Genomic DNA, 20,475 nt, shown 5'->3' with positions numbered 1-20,475 from the left:
TACAAAACAGAGTTAAAATATGTAATGCTAATTCAGAGTGGAATCCAATTATATATTTGTACTGACTAAGAAGTTAAGAGGATAGACCCTTCCCGAGCCAGCCTTTCAATTGATTTACAAATCTTAGAGTATGGAAAATCGTCCGTGTATGTCAAACCAGAGGTAATTAGGTGCCGCAAAAGTGAACTGATAAACTTGGTCAAACTTAGACACTGATGTTTGCATTTAAAGGAGGATGAAAAAAAGAATATATTGTTTTGCCTACAAAAGAAACGCAATTCTAAAAAATATATTGTAATAATTTTAAACACTGATATTTTTTTGTTATTTTTAAATCGAATATCAATTATTGTAATGTCATTGCCATTGTAACAAAGTAGCTCTACTCAAGCCAAGGCTCTGGGTCCCACAACTGCCTTACACACTTTTTGGATCCTCCTTCTTCACTGGTCTCTTAATTACAAAACATGCAAGTCATTGTGGGTATTAGCTGGATGACTAGTGCTATATATTTGACTGTTACAGGCAATGCCAATAATTTAATTACATTGAACATAAGGTTGTTTGGAATTATTTTTTTTTTTTTTAACTATGCAAAATTGTTTTTTTTAGCTTAGATGAAGTCCCCAGTTTATAATGTAAATATATGCCCTCATACATATTGATTTATTTTTCCATTTCTCTTTTTATATAAATGTTCAATAAAACATTTAGGGATGGACCAAACAGAAGATCTAAAAATATATAGGGAAAACTGGAGGATGTGCACTTTTAACTTCTTGCTGTGAGTTAATGTATATTAAACATTGAAAAATTGTTTTAGCAAGCTTTTTTAAAAAAAATATATATTATATATAAATATTAAATATGTATTTATTGGAATATAGTTTAGCAAATTGCTTATAAAAATGCTACAAATGGTACATTTTGATTAGGAAAAAATATTGCACTTGCTGCCCTTCTGTTTGCCTGTAAAGAGGAAAGACTGAGAAGTAGCAGACACTAGGGAACTTGTATAGTTCATTTATAAAATCATATATCTCCTACAAATGGCAGAACGTACCCCCATGAGCCTATTATTTGATCACACACCGTACCATAAATGAACTGATTTCCTTATGTATATCATGATAAACCTAGGGAGTGGAAATAGGTGACTTCAATATATTTCCACTAGAAATATATCTTCTTAATCATAAATGTCATTTTTATAACTACACAGACATTTCCTTGACTATTTAAATATAAACCCTTGCATCATTTTAATCAGCCACTTTTAAATTCCATTTATGAATGTGTTTTTATTACTCCTAATTCACTTTTGTACAAAATACCCTCTTCTCCCTCTGACAGATATGCACGATAGAATACCTACAGCTTCATCCATTGTGGTTTTATGTTTTATTTTTGTTAGTTCCAAACAGACAGTGAACCATTTTAAAAGCACTTATTTTGTAACTTTCATGCACTCATCCACCCCCTTGCCTCCTTTTTGAATCCCAAAGGTTTTGATTTGAAAAGGAAAACTGTGTCTTCAAAAATGAGTTGCTGTTTATTTGCTTAAAATGAAGATTTTTTTTTCATATCACTGATATGTCTGATATATCATATGACAACTGAAGCCACTTTTCATTGGTTAATAGGATAACATAGGAAAGCGGAAGACTTTTTTAGTTATATGTGGTAAATTTCTCCCAGAATACAACTGGAGTACAAGAAAACTCCACTAAAATTTCAGTATAATTATCAGGAAAAGCCTTGGGAGAAACCATTGTGTAAAAAATCACTAGCAGACTTACAATGAGATGTGTCTGAGATATTTTCCTCAGCTGGGTCTATGAGGAAAAAACATGCCATAGCCTACAGAATATTCCTGCCATTTTGTTCAACCTAGATGGATTTGTCTTGGACAAGACTTTTCTTTTATCAACGAAAATCTCATCTGCACAAATCATTTTTACAATGTTGAATTGGGGAAAAAAAACACAAGTTGCGTAAAAATTTATTAGGGCTCATTTACAATAATCCCATATGCAAGTGCTAAAGGACTAAGGGGTGCAAATTCACACCCGCTTGGGATCATTTAAGAGACATTTACCTCTGGTATCTTGATGCACCTTGCTTCTAGATTCCAATGAAGTGCCAGTAGGGATGACAAAAAGGGCAAAGCGGCTGGATGCTATAGCAAGGCCACACATCTCGGAGTTTGCTCTGGGAATCCCTATATTTTTTCATCTGCATATATATTGTTTCTTATAGTACTTCACTAAATTTAGAATGCAAATGTATTGTATGTAGTGATGAGTGAATTTTTTCGGCAAGCATGGATTCACAGTGAATTTCCGTATTTCGCCATTGGCAAATTGTTTCACGGAACTTCAGTGAAAATTCGCCATGCAGAATTTTATGGCGCACGTCAAAAAGGGCGTGGGTGCGTCAAAAAGTGCAGGCGACAAAAAATAGACGCAGACGACAAAAAACGCAGACGACAAAAAAAAATCGTGTGACAAATGCTTTTCGCGAATTTTTCGCCATTTCGCAAATTTTATGGCAAAGCGAAACGGGACAGACTCGCTCATCACTAATTGTATTAGTTCCTTCTATCATAGAACAAATTTAGAAGGACTAGTTTGAAAAGGCTGCCACCAATCATAGCTAAATACAAGCAATTGTATCTCTAAGGATCAAATGTAAGGGACAAATACAATGTTTATCAGGAGTTTATTATTATGTCACTTTATTATTTATTATTAAAAATCACTTCATTATTTATTATTATTTATTATTAAAAATAAAAATCTAACCTTGCAAGACTCTTTGAAATATGAAGACCCAGTTCACTATGATTATTTTTAGGGATTTAAAAAAAAAATAGTTGTTATTTGAAGTAAGTGGAGATTTTTTTTTTTTTATTCTATTTTCATTTTTCATCCCCTGAAAAATATGCTCCAGTGGTCTGCAGTAAGCATCCCATATATAATGAGCAGTCTCCTGGTCTTTCTATTACCTGCCTCTCTCTCTCTGTCAGCGAAAATAATATTGTGCTGTAGTTATGACATGATATAATGCATAACGAATAACATAGCCCCAGATAACCATGTAACCCATTTGTTGTTGTGCATCCCTTTAAAACAAATAATTCTACTTTTAAAAAAATGATTTCCTTTTCTCTGTAATAATAAAAAAAGTTTCTTGTACATGATCCCAACTAAGCTGCATGAATCTATATTGGTGATAAAACTTGGTAATCTATATTATGGAAAGCCCCCTTATCCTAACCCCCTAGGTCCAAGCATTCCACATAATAGATCCCATACCTGTATTCTTAGAATTTATTGTAGTGGACACATTTTCCCATAAATAATTCAACAGGGGTGTCAAAGATCATGAGTGTAAGCCTGTTTTCCATGGTATATATAGATTTGTAGACTAATACAGTTTCCTTGAGCATCACACTGGAAATTCAAACACATATGACAGAAAATGCAAAGACTATTGCAATTTTACCAACTCGGATGCTTATTTGCACAGAAACGTGTACATCACATACAAGTTGTCCCCTAGTGCATTTAACTTAAATGTAATATCCACAAACACAGCTTTTTATTAAATAAGTTGTAACTAGTGAGCTATTCGATTAAACATTCATGGACCATCTTTAGACAATGCATGGACAACTTTAATTCTCAGTTGCAACAGATTATTAGCCATTGGTTCTAAAAAAGAATGTACATTAGAAATAAGTAGAATGAATACATAATTAAGTTTTAAAAAGAGGCAAAGAATATATTTGCCAAAAAATAAATATATGAGCAGAGGAGATTTCAGAAAAAAACATATGTTTCACAACATTCCCTAACATTGTGCTTGCTGACCTTCAAAGTCAAGCAAATATTCATATAAATATCAATTCTCTGATCAGACCTCTATAAACTACAAAGTAACATCACACAACTGATGCAAAATAGCAATCATTAATATAATAATATTATGTCTAAATAAGATTTCATGGAATGTGGAGGAATATATGCTAGATAAAGAATATCTGTAATGCCAGTTTGCTTCTGTATCTCCTCATTTTCTACAGTCCCCCAATAGCATGTTACTTCATATTATAGTCCAGATCCCTTTTTGAAATAGAACGGATGAATACCCTTGATGCATCAGCAAAAATATTGCAATACTATTGTCCTTGCACTATATAACATATAGTATGTATTGAATGATACTTAAAATAACCAATTATATACCTTTATATAAAAATGTATGCAAGGTAAAAGGATACTAAAATACCTATTGTATGTATTGAATGGAATGTATCTATGGTATGAATTTGAATTGTTTTATTGTTCATTCATATTAATCTTTTAATACTAGAACCTAATATACAGAAAAAAAGTGCTAGTCTATTAAATGAATATTATTAAATTGCACTTCTTAATTATTTACTAACAAACACTGTAGAGTAGTGGTGTCCCTTCTTTGGCATCCAATATTTGGTCAGGCTCCCCCTGGGGAGTTAGAGATATAGGAAAAATATTTTGGATGAACCATTTAGCAATAGTTCAAAGAATATCCAGGTCAGAAAAAAACCACAAATCTCCTGCTGGTTTCCAAAATGGGCTCCAATGACTATCCAGTAGAGGAAAAAAGGCATTCTTCCCAATTCTCATTAAAAGCCATTAGCACTGACCTGCGACCCCCTAGGGAGACATACAATACATTTTGAAAACTATTGCTAATGAGGAAACATGTAACTTAGTCTTAGAGACTAAAAAAAGGAGAAAGAAAGAAATATTTAAAATTTAGACAACAAAACTGTTGCCCATCTGTTTTGTTAATTTGTTCTATGGAAACCAAAATTCTGTCTAGGTATGAGATCTTTGAAAAGGTTAACCTTGATCACACTCTTATTTTCAATTGCCTAAGATGTACTTGGTATAGTGCCAATGCATATAAACTAAGCTGTAATTCCAGTACTCAAAAAAGCAGTGTGACTCAGACTGGAAAAAAATATACATGTCATTTTAACACATGCAGGAAGGAGGGCATTTGTAGGGCTGCTATTGGCATGACACAGTCTTGCTATGCTATATCCCATGTATATACACTATGGGGCACATTTACTAACCCACGAACGGGCCGAATGCGTCCGATTGCGTTTTTTCGTAATGATCGGTAATTTTGCGATTTTTTCTGCGTCTTTACGATTTTTGCGTAAAAACGCAAGTTTTTCGGCGTCTTTACGATTTTTGCGTAAAAACGCGAGTTTTTCGTAGCCATTACGAAAGTTGCGCAAAGTCGCGATTTTTTCGTAGCGTTAAAACTTGCGCGAAACGTTGCGCCTTTTAAGTTTTAACGCTACGAAAAAGGCGCGACTTTGCGCGCAAGTGTTAACACTACGAAAAATCGCGACTTTGCGCAACTTTCGTAATGGCTACGAAAAACTCGCGTTTTTACGCAAAAATCGTAAAGACGCCGAAAAACTCGCGTTTTTACGCAAAAATCGTAAAGACGCCGAAAAAATAGCAAAAAATACGAAAAAGTCGCAAAATGTTTGTTTCCAATCGGAATTTTTCCAATTCGGATTCGAAATCGTGTCTTAGTAAATCAGCCCCTATGTATATAACTTCAGCACTAGCCAAAGAACTCTGTTCCAATTACATTTCCTTAAATATTATCATTGATCATATGACCTAGCATCATTTGCTCCCTTGGGAAACACATTAAACCTGTGTAACAAACATTTTTTTATGATTCAATGAGAAATGTAAGAACTTACTGCTGAATTCCTCTCATCTTTGTTAATTAACTTTGTCCAACAGACACTGTCAGTAAATTCCAAAAAGGAGCTCTCCAGTGCTGAAATAACTCAGCAATATCTGCTACTAATCAGTGTTTAATGGAGCACTAAGTGTCTCTCTCCACATAGTGAAGGGCCTTAAGGCTGAAGAATGTTTTGTAACTATTACCTGCAATGCCACAAAACATCTCTAATTAACAGGAGTTAGTGCTAGTGTGAAATACTTTTGTGTATCGCCACTGACTTCTGTAAAAATGTGGATTTTGCTGAAAAACCAAGCTTCGAAAATGGCTTGTTTTTAAAGGATCAAAATAATTTTGTTAACCATGAGAAATAATACGTTAACATTGCCACCATCCTGTAATATTGATTTACCATTGCTGAATAAAGTAAATACAAATTGGAGAAAGCGTTGTGACATCCAATACTTTGGGGCAGATTTATGAAAATGTGAGTTTAGAGTTCAATTCATACTGTATGTTCTATTCCTTCCTATGGGATTTTTAGAAGTGCATTTATCAATGGGTGAAAGTTAGAACTCATCATTTGATAAATATGCTTCTAAAAAATCCATAGGAAGGAATAGAATGTGGGTGAGTTTTTATGTGTTAAAGGGATTCTGTAATGATTTTATGGTTTTTCTTTATTACTGTTTACATAGCAAATAATTCACTTGTAAATATGTATAATCCTGATATTTAGGCAGCCGTCTCAGTGCATTGTACCTGATTCTGAGCTTTCAGAAGGAGCCAGCACTAGCACATTAGAACTGCTTTCAGGCATGCTATTGTTTGAGGAGTCCCAAGTCGGACTTGGATTTCTTACTATTGAGTGCTATTCTGATACCTACTTGGAGCTGCTATCTTGCTACCTTCCCATTGTTCTGCTGATTGGCTGCTGGGAGGGGGGTGATATCACTCCAACTTGCAGCTCAGCAGTAAAGTGTGACTGAAGTTTATCAGAGCACAGGTCACATGGTTGTGGCACCCTGGGAAATGAAGAATATGGCCAGCCCTATGTGAAATTAAATTAAAGTTCTAAACTCATTTTTTTATATAAATCTGCGCCCTAATCTCAGTCTGCTTTTGCTTTTATTAGCCTTGTATGAAATTGATTATGGATTCTTAGGCTTAATTTCAAGCAGGGAGTTTCTATGTCCTCCATATATCTGTGTGAGTTTCCTCCAAGTGCTCAAATTTCCTCCCATATTGCAAAATACCCTAGCAGATCTATGGATCCTGATGACACTGATCCTGGTATGAGTTGGCAAGCTTTTAGAGACTTTGCATAGGAAATTCAGTTGAAAGCTTTACTGGGGGGAATAATATTGGTAAATGAGCATTCACTGTGTAATATGCTGGTGCTGTACAAAGAAACTAAAAATTTCAACTTCATTTCAACTTCATACTGTCAAAATAATGTCAATAACTGTGGCACCTGCTGGTTATTGCAAATTATACAGTCTATAATAAATATGACTTTCTTTTTTTTCCCAGTTATTTCATTTTTTTGGCCCCAGCTGAATTTTAATTCACTTTTCATGGTTCACAGAACAAGAAAAGGGTGTTTGGATTAGCTTGCAAGCTGATGGACCACATAGTAAGGGATAATGACTTTCTGTCATATGGTTTTAGAAAAAGCAGTATAATAAATACTCACATTACTGTGCATATAAATAGAAAGCCAAAATACTACTATAATATAGACCAATTTTCTATTTAATTGGATACATGATCAGCAGCTCTGCAAAGTGGAAGCTAGCTAAACAATTCAGTCAGATTTCTGGAGGAATATTTGTAAAGTAGCAATCTTTGGAGAGATTGGGAAAACAAAATGTAATGTTATAATTAATTACCTAGAATCCAGACTCAATTTATTTTAAATTGTTTGAAATCAATTTTAAACCTCTGCAGTAATTATGAAAACAGCTCTATTGGATAGGCAACATGTTGCTATTTTGTGTTTAGTTATAAATAAAATGAAAATATATTGCAGAAGTAGTGGTTTGGTAGTGAACCAATTCATTGATTCATACTTTCCCCTCTGCTTTCTATTTTTTTTCTCCTCATTTCTAACTATCCCCTGCAGTCTAAGGCATTCTTGGGCTCAGGGCACAAGTTTGATTCCTCACTCCTACAGCTGTATAATATTAGACTGGTTTGACAGAAAAGCCAGGTGTTATAGAGCAAAGGAACTAGCTTTCTGTACATGTTCTTCCACCACCCCAAACACCACAGCCAATCCAAAGAGGGGACAAACTCTTGGTAAACAAAGACAACATTAACATAGCAGCATACAGTTACTGTAGTATAGGATTACACTTACCATAAATAAAAATATTGTATTATTCTGCCAGATTTCTGGGAGATGCCTTATTTAAAAGATATTATGGATGAAATTGCTGGTTGTGGTTTCATAGCTCCTTTTGCGCATTTATTAAAGTTGCCCTGATCTCTTTACAAAAAACTTTTATGGGTTAAATCAGATCCTTAATACTAGTGATGAGCAAATTTTTTCGGCAGGCATGGCTTTGCAGAACAATTCTGCCCACAAATTTTATCAGTGAATTTTTTTGTGAAACAGACAAAAAATTTCGCCTTGTAAAATTCTCAAAAAAGTTGCATTTCACTGGGACAGATTCGCTCATCACTACTTGCAAGGGTAGATTGACTGCAATGTAGGGTGTTTAAATGTAGGCATATTTGGCCAAAGATCCTTTACATGATAACCAGTGATTGTATTGGATTATCATTACAAAAACAGAAGTATATATAGAAGACACAGCACAGTGTTTTGTGCAACACATCAATGTGCACCCATAAGTTATAGTACACGCTAAATCATGACTTCTACACAGGTAAGATCATTCACAATGTTCTTTAGGCTCCTGTTTAGGCCTCAGTATTTCCAACAAAGAAGCATATGGATACTGTATAGTTTATTTGCCACTGCAGTACTGAGGATGCAATTGAAGGTTTTTAAAAGAGTTTGTTTTTCATTTTTCTCCCTCTGTACAGAGGATCAGTATACTCAATGGGGTTAATGCCAAAGCAGTCTTTTCTATGCTTCTTTCTGGGACTGTGAGTTGTTAATAACAAGATACTCTTTCTTAAAGTTTCTGACACATATCTAATTAGTTCTGCCATCACTCACAAGCACTCTTATTTGTTATAAGACTAGGGACCCCTATTCTCTGTAGCTGCACTAAAGAAGAACAGATCAAAAGTCATAAAGAATTTGACAGTCATGTTAGAGGTCAACCAGGACCAAGAAGTAAGAAAGTAAGGAGGAATCAGGGTACTGCGGATTCTAGCTCAGGCGAAGTCTAATTGCATGGAATGGTCAAGCGGAGTCAAAATCTGAAAATAAGGCAAAGGTTTAGACAGGTAGGGATCAAGAATTGTCAGAAACTGGTCAGGAGTCAGATTATCAGACAAACTGTAACAGAATAAAACCTACAGTAGGCCGTTGAACCTAAACCTGAGTCTGAAGAGGTTTAAATTTTTAATTTGGCGCAAGAACAATGATCCTGATCTGTGGGTGGTAAAATCAGTGGGGTGCTACATGGTAGTAGAATTAGAAATGCCATGGACATGCTACTTTAAAAAATCGTCATCTTTGGCAAAATAAAGGTACACTTTGCATCACAGCTGCTTGTGAAGTTATGATATCAGCCTTCAGCAGGCATTTTGGGAGCAGCTTGATGATGGCCAATTCATGTAGTTTCGTACTGTGTCTACTACGACTAAAAGACTGTGTTGACTGTGTTGTCAAATCTCCTGTGTTGAGCTTGCTGGGTTCCAAGATAAAAAAATAACTTTTATTAGCCCAGAAAAGTTGTAAGATAATAGGGCCTATTTACAAGCAGGCATTAAATAGAGGGCACTGCAGTACCTTGCGTTGCCTAGTTTCTCTCAGATGCCTTTACTGAATTAAACTTAAGCTAGGGACATTCCTGGGGATGTCCATATTCTGCTCACCTTCCATTCCTCCAATATGCAGCTCTGTTGACAAGAGGCAACCACTGCCTACCTTCAAGAAACTCTGTTATAGGAAGTAAAATTGCTGTGTCTCAGGGTGCATCAAAAAAGCTTCACTGAAGCAAGATGGCCTATTTTTTGCACTCTGCACCTTTCTCCATTTTGATAAATGGGTCTGATTGTGTATTCCTGCATATTGTTAAATTAATAAAGATACATCAGCATGTAGGTTGTCTACACAACATGCCATTGCCCATGATTGCTAATGATTCCTACATATTTCACCACATAGTATTTTCTAATTAATTAACAAGAAAGTGTGAACCACTATCCTCCATATGTTCTTTAAAAGAAATGAAGCATGTTCATCCTCACACACAAGTCTTTAATAGTGGACAATTATCAACGCTTTTGTTTCAGTCTCACCTCTTGACACCTTGACATCTTGATCAACATACTTCAAATGTCAATATCTGTACAGAGCTATGTATATATAGTTATATATTAAGTTCACCACATAGCTACAATGTACTAGAGGTATTTAGTAAGTAATAAATAAATAAATGCCTTATTAAAATATATATGTTAGGTTTAGGGTAAGACTTTAAAATGATAAAATACAGAATATCCAGGGGGAATTCTTGTTTTAGCTTCTATGTGTATTGCTTTAATTTGGAAAATATTTTGGAGGATAGTATATAATGCAGTAATACTGATGTTAATAAAAATGTAAACCATTACCCATAATAATGAATTCCCTTGCTGGCTGAGGATGCACTGGAGGGCAGGAAATTGGACTTTCCTGCCCGTCTGATAAATCACAGGGTATCTAAGTAAAATTAATGTGATGGGGCACCTTTTATTATAATACAATACCACAAAACAGCAGCTTCACTCATTAAAATGAATGATAGTAGCTCAGTTCACATACGTAAACGAATGACGTTGCTAAATCTTGCAGTTATACTGCTGAGGTCCATGTAGCAGCCTGCATGGTGTACTTCTGTAGTCTACAAGGCAGGCTTGAGAATATAAATATAACCAGTACATACAAACTGATAAATGACAATATCAACCAATAAGAGTAAATGGTGTGTAGAGCATGACTAGTGGAATTTTTATTTGATGTCAACTGTAATTTCAAAATAACTTTCTTACTGTTACCTATGTCAGGTTTACAGTTTGTTCTCTCCATGTCAATAGGTATTTAAAAAAAAGTATATGTTGGGATTATTATGTTTTTAATAAAACCAAATTTAAAAAATTATCTACTTTATAAAATTCCCACTGCATTTCACATTCATGCACAATAGTGTCAATGATCAATATATAATTTGGCCATAATTTAATTTAAAGTCATACTGACACACTACTATATTTGACAGTATTGTGTGTCTGTGTTACTTACAATAAAGTAAATCCTGCTTTTTAACAAAGCTCCCCCTAAAACATCCCATCCCAGCAGTGATTACCCTTTCAATCTCTCATTGACTATGTGGCGAAAGAGCAGTATAGGTCTACCATGCTGGGCAGGGGTGGTGCAAGCATTCCATAGGCCAATGTAAATAGCACTTTAGCCTATGGAAGAACTGGGCTTTCCCAAACCCAGCATGAAGTGGCTCTCTGTTGCAGGCAGCTTAAGCCCAGAAATGTCAGTAGAATTCTTAATAAATCAGATGCACGTGAGTGTAGGACTGGCTAAACCAGGGATGACTCTGATAGTTGATTATTGACAACCCCTGTTGTGCTGAAAAAAAGAGCATTTTTCAGTAACTTTATGCACAAACCCCCACATGTAATAAAAGGCACAAAGTTTGTCCAGGGGCAATAACCTATAGCAACCAATAAGTTGTTTGCTTCTTAACAATGACCAGTAAATTCTACCTGGTGATTGGTTGCTATGGGTTACTACTTCTGGGCAAAATGTGTGCATTGTATTACATAACCCCCCAAAATACCTTAATATCCGTAATATCGATATAGTTAGAGCAGAGGAACTCTTGGCTTTCTTTGTATAAACATTCTGTTTCTACGCTCATTGCACCCCCACCTAATGGGTTGAAATTGTTTAGTTGTGAGCTCAATTTTTCCTTTTTGCTGTAGTTTATAAAGGAGCAGCAGCCAGCTCCATGTTGTAGCCCCTATCACCCTTTACTTCTGTCAGGTGATCCCTGTGGTATCCAATAAAAAAGTGCAACTTTTGGTAGTTTTACCTTGGAAAATGTATGATGAAACAATAGAATACTTAATAAATCAAATGAAAAAGAGTGTAGATCTGGCCAGGCCATGGAATTACTTTGAGTAACTGACCATATTTAAAATATAGCATATTGTGCCTGTTTTGTATAAGGGGTTGCATTTTTAGTCATTAGTTTATTGAAATGGGCAAGTGCAAATTATTTCTTGTTTTTGTCTATATATTAAGCATTACATAGTCTTGCAGAGTGGAAATATCACTTAGAATTACTCTATATAAGTCTAGTCTCAGTTAAACACATCAAAAAGATTTTAACTAGACTGAAATTAAGTGAAATAGCTAATTGTAATAGAAACCTTTTTTGTAAGCTATTATGTAACTTAACTATAGTATCCTTAACCTGCCATTGCTAGGTTAAGAACCAATAGGCAATACATTGCTAGTAAATAAGCTGTTTATTAATATAAATTAACATATTATAAGGCATCAATACATGCATTTTTTTAAGTATCACACTGAACTTGGAGCAAATAATGGGATTTGTCCAGATGAAGGTAATATCAAAGATTCTAAAGTTGTAGTATAAATCCTATAGCCTAAGAGACCTGCCTATTGAACTCTTTTTAGCAGCTTTATAATTGGTTGATTTGGTATCCATACCTTCTACCATCTACTGGCAGTGTAACCTATGTGCATTTAGATTAATGTAGTTGTGTCTTTTTATGCACCAGTTTGCTGCAGAGATAAAATTCCTTATTATTACAATATTCTTTTTATTCTTTCTGTCTATTTCATGTCCCATTTAGTTGAGCTGTATTGTTATCCTATCAACCCTTTGTAAATTATTGCACAGTGTGTGGATTCTTCATAAATCAGTATGGACTATGATGATAAATGTTAAAAGCCTCAAGTAAGATTAATATTCATTTTTCAAGCGTGCCAACATTATTATTTGCAAAATAAACCCCATTATAGATCTGATTCTTTACATATTAATACATCTTCACAAGAATGAGGAAAATATGTATAAAATGAAAAACTATGTAGAACAATGACAGTATTAATATGTATATGCCGTGTTTCCAAAATGAAGATATAATACTATATAAGAGATTTCTTTTGTGGCGATACCATGTCAGTCTGCTTGAATTTGACCCTTTTTTAAGCAGTTGAACAATCATACTGCAACCTTTCCGCTAAAGATATTTATTCTGTGAGAAAACAAAAAAGGGAGTAATCCATTATTGAAACGGATGTCCTTAGTCTCAGGTGGGGTTCCTGCTGAAATTTTTACAGCCATACCCTGCTGATTGATTGATGGAACACAGCTTAGGTAATGCAGATCCAAAGTTCTCTCTCATAATGATGGAGGAGATCAAAACATTCATGCTGGGTGCACATTAATCTTTGCATAAAATATAAATTAGGAGTGTTGTGCTTACAGAGAGCTCCAGTCTCTCACTTCCATTCACCTCACTTTCATGTGTGACTTTATCATTCGGCATGCAATCCAAAAGCATTCCCTCAATCATTTTAAATATAGAGCGTGACTTAAAAAAAAAAACCCTACTCTTAACAGAGCACGGTAGATATATTTGGTTTGTAATGTGAGAGAAAAAAAGAACAAGGGTATAGAGAAACTGTACCTTCTCTGGTTTTACATATAGATTGTTATATCCTTTGATACTTTTTTTTTTATTGTATCATAAATTCTATTTGCCACACTTACAAAGAATGTAGAGATTCATGTTGTGTAGAAGCTCCAGTAATGAACAATTTCATTACTGAAAGGCTCCTCTGCATTTGTAACACATATAGATTCCAATCTCGTATCATTCCATTGTTCAAACTAAATAATTAAATATAATATGCTCTGCTTTAGATCTGTAATGTAGTGACCTTTATTGAGTTTCCAGTGGCTATGATTCAGTATAACATATAATTGGGGCTACAGGGCAAGTTAAAAATACAGCTGTTAAACTTTTTTGCATAGTAAAAGGTTTAAGGTATTTAGTCATTTCAAGCAATATAGTAGCTGACATTTAATTTTCTCACGTCATGGTTTTTGTTTTCACAAATGTATACGTATTTATTATCGATCTCATGTACATTGTATGAAGAATGAATTATTACATCAACATTGGACTGTTATATATAATTGCCTACAGAGTTCCTTGTAAGTGACAATAATCTATTCTTGAAGCAGTTGACCTTGGTAAGTAGCAGGGTTTTCGACTCTAGCTAGCAAATATATGTCAGTACCAGCACCTGTGTCACACTCCAGCCAATTACGGAGATTTATTGCCTTGAATATAGTTTGCATATTATTCAGAGTTTGCATTTCCCTTTTAATAATTGAGTGCCCTGTAGCCTGATTTGATGAACTGCCATCTCTCCCTTGAGATAACCTATTCAAGATACCGTTTGAAAAGCAAACCCCACCAACTGGCAACTGCTTTGTTGTCAAACTTCAAATATTAATGAGACTGGAACTTCCACAGACTGTGTGTTACTGCATGGCATCCTTTCAAAAGTAACAAGACACATGTGATTCTTCTCTTGCTACAGCATTAGTGCTGCACACAGAAACCAGATGTCTAACCTTGCCTGTAATTCCCAACATTACATTATGATTATCTCTGCTCCAAAAGCTCGATACCCTTATAATAAAAGTATTTCCCTTTCAGTGGCTGTTAAACTCCAGGGACAATAATGGATGACTTATGCTGGAGTCCAATATGAGATCTCCTACAGAGCAGACAGGTACATAAGATTAACACTTGACCGTGCATGGGTGGATATAAATATACTTAATCATAATAACTATATGTACCAAGCATATCATCCACAAAATCAACAAAGTATTCTTCTTCTCTGCTAAATAAATGTAAACTTCATATGTAATATATATGCTAAGTAAAAATCATTGATTTGGCAGTGTGAAATGTGCCATGACCGCCAATATCCGTTCTCATTACTGGGGAAGAGAATTGAAGTAGTAATTTAGGACAGGCTATATGTGTATTTCTTTTGTTTTGTTGCAGATTGCAGAGTATCTAAGATACCAGCTTAGGGAACATGCTACTTCATGCTATGAAAACCCAATTAAGGATAAGTAATTCTAAAATATGTGGAAAAAAACATTTAAAAAAAATACTCTTACTAAAAATTATTCCTAGGTAGACATTCATTTCTTAAAGAACAATGTAATGTTTTGTTATTTGTACTGGGATAATTATTACAATAAAAGGAAAATGGTATTTTGTTGGCCACGGTGAGCAAAACCAATACATGAAATCCTTTTCATCCGTCATAGTTTGAAAGGTAAAATAAAATATAATATATTTTTTTGCCAATCACAAATTGTGATAAGAAACCCATTTGTTTCCCCTGAGTGCACCAGCAAATATTAACCCTTGCTTATAACTGTGCATAAATCTCTATAGAACAGCTGTATACATCAAGCTGGTTTAGAACTAAACATTTTGGAACAAATTACCAGGCATATAATATTATAAGTTAGGTTTAGTACTCTTCATTTTTGAATGCTTTGTAATACCACAGACTATTTTAAGAATCAGAATATGTCTACAAGTGCTCTTGGTTTAGAGAAGCAGCATAATTAACTATTCATACCTATTGCAGTTAAAGACATTTCCAAAATATTTTGCATTGCACTGATTTAATTGCATTACCATAAAAACTAGATATTACTTATAGTAATTTGGAGGGGGGAAGAGAATGATCATCTTCCAAATATGTGACACTAATAATGTTGTTCATCTACAGTAGCCTTTATAAAATTGCACTATTGGAGACTAGCAGGGAGCCTCATTAAATTTTAAAACGGTGTGACCTTGTATAGTGTACAGAGTGTAAACATAATTACAAAGTAGATGTCGGAACCTTGTTTAATTTTACATATGCACTTAGAAACACACAGCATGCTTCTGTGCTTTTTGCTTATTACTTATTACTGAAAATGCCATTGGAATACAGTAGCAAAGCAATATCTCACAAACGGGACATTGTAAAGCTGGGTTGCTCATTGTGTGCATCTTTCTTATTACAATGTCTAATGTATTTTTTTATTAAAGAAATAATCATGTGTGTGAGTATAATATATTTCTTCATACTATGCTTGTTGAAAAAGTAATATTGTATTTGTTTGTATTGTTGTGCTTATTTCTTTCAGCTCCTTGCCCCTCTGGCCACCCTGGAGATTGGATCACTAATGTTTATCATCATGCGGCTGTTACAGCTGTGACACTAATCTTTCTGCCTAGAAGAATGGAATGGAGGGAGTCAGAGAGGATAACCTACTGACTTCTAGGCTGGGAACCAAAACCTCAGGCCAAGTCAAGACTGAATGGAAATGATATCATTGAGAGCTTCAAAGCTCTGTCCTTCACCAAGGGGGCAGATGGATTTTCTTTCTTTCCTTTCTTTTTTGGCATTAATGAAAACTTGCCTGTCATCTGGGATTCTCACTAAGCATCCCCTAACAGAGATAGACCTCATAGACATTGCCTGGTGTCTGCCAAGAATGCCCATAGTGAGCACAGGTAACTATTGTTCCAGAGACAGACAAAAATCCAGCCCACTGAGACACGAATATATCTCAGCAAACCAACGCCTGTGCCTTCACTGTAACTCCTTTTTAACATGATCTAACATAGTAATGGTCCAAGTATAATAACAATGTTCTAAAATACATGTAAGCAGCTATTTGTTTGGCTGCACAGTGGCATTTGGAAGCATTCCATCAATGCCTCATTAGAGCCTACACATAAATAAAAAGTGCATTTATCTGGAGATTTAACTTTATAAATGCATTGCTACAAAAAAGGGTTATTTAATGTTAGATCCCATTTTCATGGTTTAATCACATCTTGCAGGCATCAATCTTAACCTACAAAAAAGTTATATATATATATTTTTTTTTTTTTCATTATGCTTTTATCATATATCAGTAAAGAACCATTGTGTTAAACAGATCTGGTAAGGTATTTTTGTAATAAATGGCATAATTATACACTGCACAAAATTAAATATGTATCTTCAAATATAACGTGCTTTATTAGATAATAGAATGGTTACTGTACATCTTTTGGTTCCCTGCTTCACTGGTCATGTGGCAGCTTCTCATTGTTAATTATACTCACAATCTTCCCCCATTTTAACAGCCACACTAAAACATCCATACATCAGATTTAAAGTATGCTGGGTTTTATGTAAATTACTTTAGTATTAGAATAAGCCAGTATTTTTGGAGCAGTTACAGTTATGTATGCTTTAGAGACTGCATTGTGGTGCAGTGAGGTGTTTGATGCTAAAGTATATTGCCTGTGTATTCATAGGTGATTAAATTAGTTTGAATAGAGATCTATCGTCTCCCAATACCTTAGAGCCAGTGTGTCTGCTTCATGTCCAAATAAACAGGCTTTATACAAAAATTTACGGCGAAAATATATGAGTGTCATTATTTGTGATGCAGTTTATTTTAAAAAATGCAATAGTAATAAGCTTGTATTGAAAGATAAAATGTATTATATACCATGGAAGTTAAGGTAGGAGGCTCATTAAATTGTAATAGCATGAGACGTGAGGCATTTGCAAGACTGATTTCATAAAGACATATAAAAAAGAATAATATATAGGTTTATAGCAAATAGTGCTGTGTTTAACTGAAAAAGTCTTTTTTTTTTACTAAATGGTTATTTGGGACTAGCCTATTACTGAAGAAAAACTTTAGCATTAACATGGGTACACTGAGGTGGCTTTATCAGTGATGGGCAGCTAGTGGTCATGCAGCCCTCATCTGTCTGGGGATGTTAGGAATTGTATCTCAACAACAGAGTTTGCAAGCCTTATGTTAGACTATGAGCCAGCTATCCGTACTGCAAACCTTCCTATCCAGTAACCCCGGATAACCCTGCACTTGCTAAGCTTTGAGAGTGTTTGCAATCTACTAATTCTACCTGGCAAGCCATGTGTAATGTTTTTGAGCTGGTGAATATGTTCATAGAGTATTATGGGCACTTTCTATGCATGCTGTCTATATTGTTACAAGCAAATTAGTATTAACCTCAATTTTTCTTTTTTTTATAGCAAAAAACTTCTATTCCCTACAGGGTGTCACACTATAAATGCAGTGGGTGACAAAAATAGGCTAAATTCTGGTTTCTCTATAATGGTACCCCTTGTGATTCAGATATCAAATGTTAAGCTGAAAGCTATGTTGGGCTAGGAAACACTATACCTGAAAAACACTGTTTAGTGTATTTATAAATAAAGGAAAATATGCTCAAAATGAGTAATGAAATCATGCAAACTGCCCTTTCAGTGCCTAATATAAAAACCAGAACACATTTTTAAGAGAATATTTCTAGTTTGTGCCTTTAGTGAAAGTAAATAGTGCAATGATTTAACTGTAATCTGCAGCTTTCCTCCACATATATCCATCCTATTTGTCTCTAAGATAATATACAGTTAGGATTGCTTTGTAATTAAATGGTGAACCACAACAGGCTAAACCTAATCATTATGAGACACGGGTACAGTTACAGTACTTAAACTGTGATCTGAAATACATTATGATATATGTGTGTTTGGCTAGATAAATGAGCTGGCTATATTTAGAACTTGTTGCTGAAAGGAGAGTCCCTGGAAGTAGCTGCCTGGAACAATTTTACCAGATTATTTGACCATTATTCTTTAGATTACTATAAAAATGTTTATATTATAAACACACACACACATACTGAATCAGTTATTATAAGTATAAAAGGATAACATCTGACTGTATTGCCAAGTTATTGCGCTGCGCTGAACTATAGTTTAACGTAAAAAAGATAAAACATCTTCCGAAGAAAGATGATGGGATGGATTATTAGTGGTTACTATAACACACCATATAGAACACTTACCTTGCTGTGTGACCTTTTGCCGGTGTTCCAGGTCGTGAGAGGCCATGTGTGGAGAAGGTTGACGGAGGAAATGCCACACTTAACACTGCTCTAGTAGCTGCATCATGTTCCCTCTTGCTGTCTTCCAAATCTTAAGGGAAATAATATTAATTAGCTATGCCAGAAAGTCACAGCTCTAAAATCAAACAGAAGCTTAAGCAATGGGGGGAAGTATACTGATATAACAGATGAGGCATAAATATATTCAACAGAAACTCTAAAGGGAAATGAATATATATAGATGTCTTCGTTCTCTTCTGTAATTATGTTTGATCGAAAAAATAAAGCTATATTAATCTACTTCTCTATATAACAATGCTTTTATATAAGTATAATAACACAGAAGAGAAAGTAATAAAACATGCATTTAAATAGTAAAAGATTGTAAAAGATTGTAAAGGCAAAAATATTAAATTAAAAAAAAACTTAAGTATTTCAGAAGCAGTATATAGGTAAAGCCTTTGAATGCTATTGTTTCTCTTACCATGAAATCTGTTCTCCATTTTCTTCTGCCTGTATTGTGAGACTGGATAGATTACAGGATGAGCACATAGCTTATTCCCTTCCAGTCCTCCTTGCGCTTCTCTAGCAGGTGGGCTGGAAGAATGACTGCCTTTGTTTTTAGATAAAGACTGTGGCCAGTGCACGCCAAGGTTTTCTGCATTGTCTGATGATGTTGAAAGAAGTCTGAAACTCCTACTGGGAGACAGGTATTTGCTGCAGTCTGCAATCCAAACAGGTTTATTTATGCTCTGGAAATGACAGTCGCCTTCGTTTTTCTGTCTCTGAGTGTCTGTGCACTGAATCAGGGGATGTCTCTTCTCCTTAGTATTTATTTGCTTCTGGATTGGAGGGAGAGGTTCTGAGTTTCTCAGTCCAAGATCAAAGGCAGGCATGCAATTGGATGATACACTATTTTCTAACTGGCATTCAGCTCCCCCGGTTGCTGCATTGCTGAAAAACTCACAGTGGTCATCATTCCAGGAGCCAGGATCTCTGTGTGATTTAAAAAAAAAATCATTTAAGAAACAAGAATAGCATTTACTCCTCCCCTCTTTGCATTCTTGCTTCTCTAAACAGTAACTATTTCTGCAAAGGGATCACTTAATAAAGCTAAGGTCAGATGCTTTCGAAATGGCAGGGAAATCTGCTATAACAAAACAGAAATGACAAAATCATACAAATTTATGAATTTTATTTCCCTGCAGTCACAAACATCAGGCATTTACTTTAGAAAGAAAGCTGTTAGATCCTTTCTCCAGTTTCCATAGTGATTTCATTTTTCCCCCTTTTATCCCAGATTGGTTGTAGAGCTGCTTGTCTTTGTTGTTTAAAAGGCTTATGCTACAGACTGTCAATATAAAGAACAAGTAAACAGAACACAATGCACACTGCCAATTTCTTCTTCACCCTGTGCAATGTATTTTTTTCTTATTTAAAAAATGAAAAATAGAAGGAAGAAAGAAGCCACTGAGGACAAATGTGAATAAGGGGTGGGTGCCTTGTTATATATATATATATTACTAT

General features: G+C 34.7%; 1 protein-coding gene across 1 annotated transcript in view; it reads right to left on the bottom strand.

Annotated features, from left to right (window-relative positions):
• LOC100490346 (dynein heavy chain 3, axonemal) overlaps positions 1–20,475 on the bottom strand; it is a 522,485-nt gene that overhangs the window by 421,669 nt on the left and 80,341 nt on the right. The window contains exons 4-5 of the mRNA XM_031898872.1: positions 19,433–19,944; positions 18,910–19,039 (exon numbers count right to left, since the gene is read on the bottom strand). Of these exons, the coding sequence (XP_031754732.1) occupies positions 18,910–19,039; positions 19,433–19,944 (642 nt within the window). The remainder of the gene's footprint in view (positions 1–18,909; positions 19,040–19,432; positions 19,945–20,475) is intronic.

The sequence above is a fragment of the Xenopus tropicalis genome, chromosome 3 (assembly GCF_000004195.4).
Source record: "Xenopus tropicalis strain Nigerian chromosome 3, UCB_Xtro_10.0, whole genome shotgun sequence".
Taxonomy (NCBI): Eukaryota; Metazoa; Chordata; class Amphibia; order Anura; family Pipidae; genus Xenopus; species Xenopus tropicalis.
Note: the sequence above shows the minus strand (reverse complement) of the source record. Positions and strands in the feature narration are given on the sequence as shown.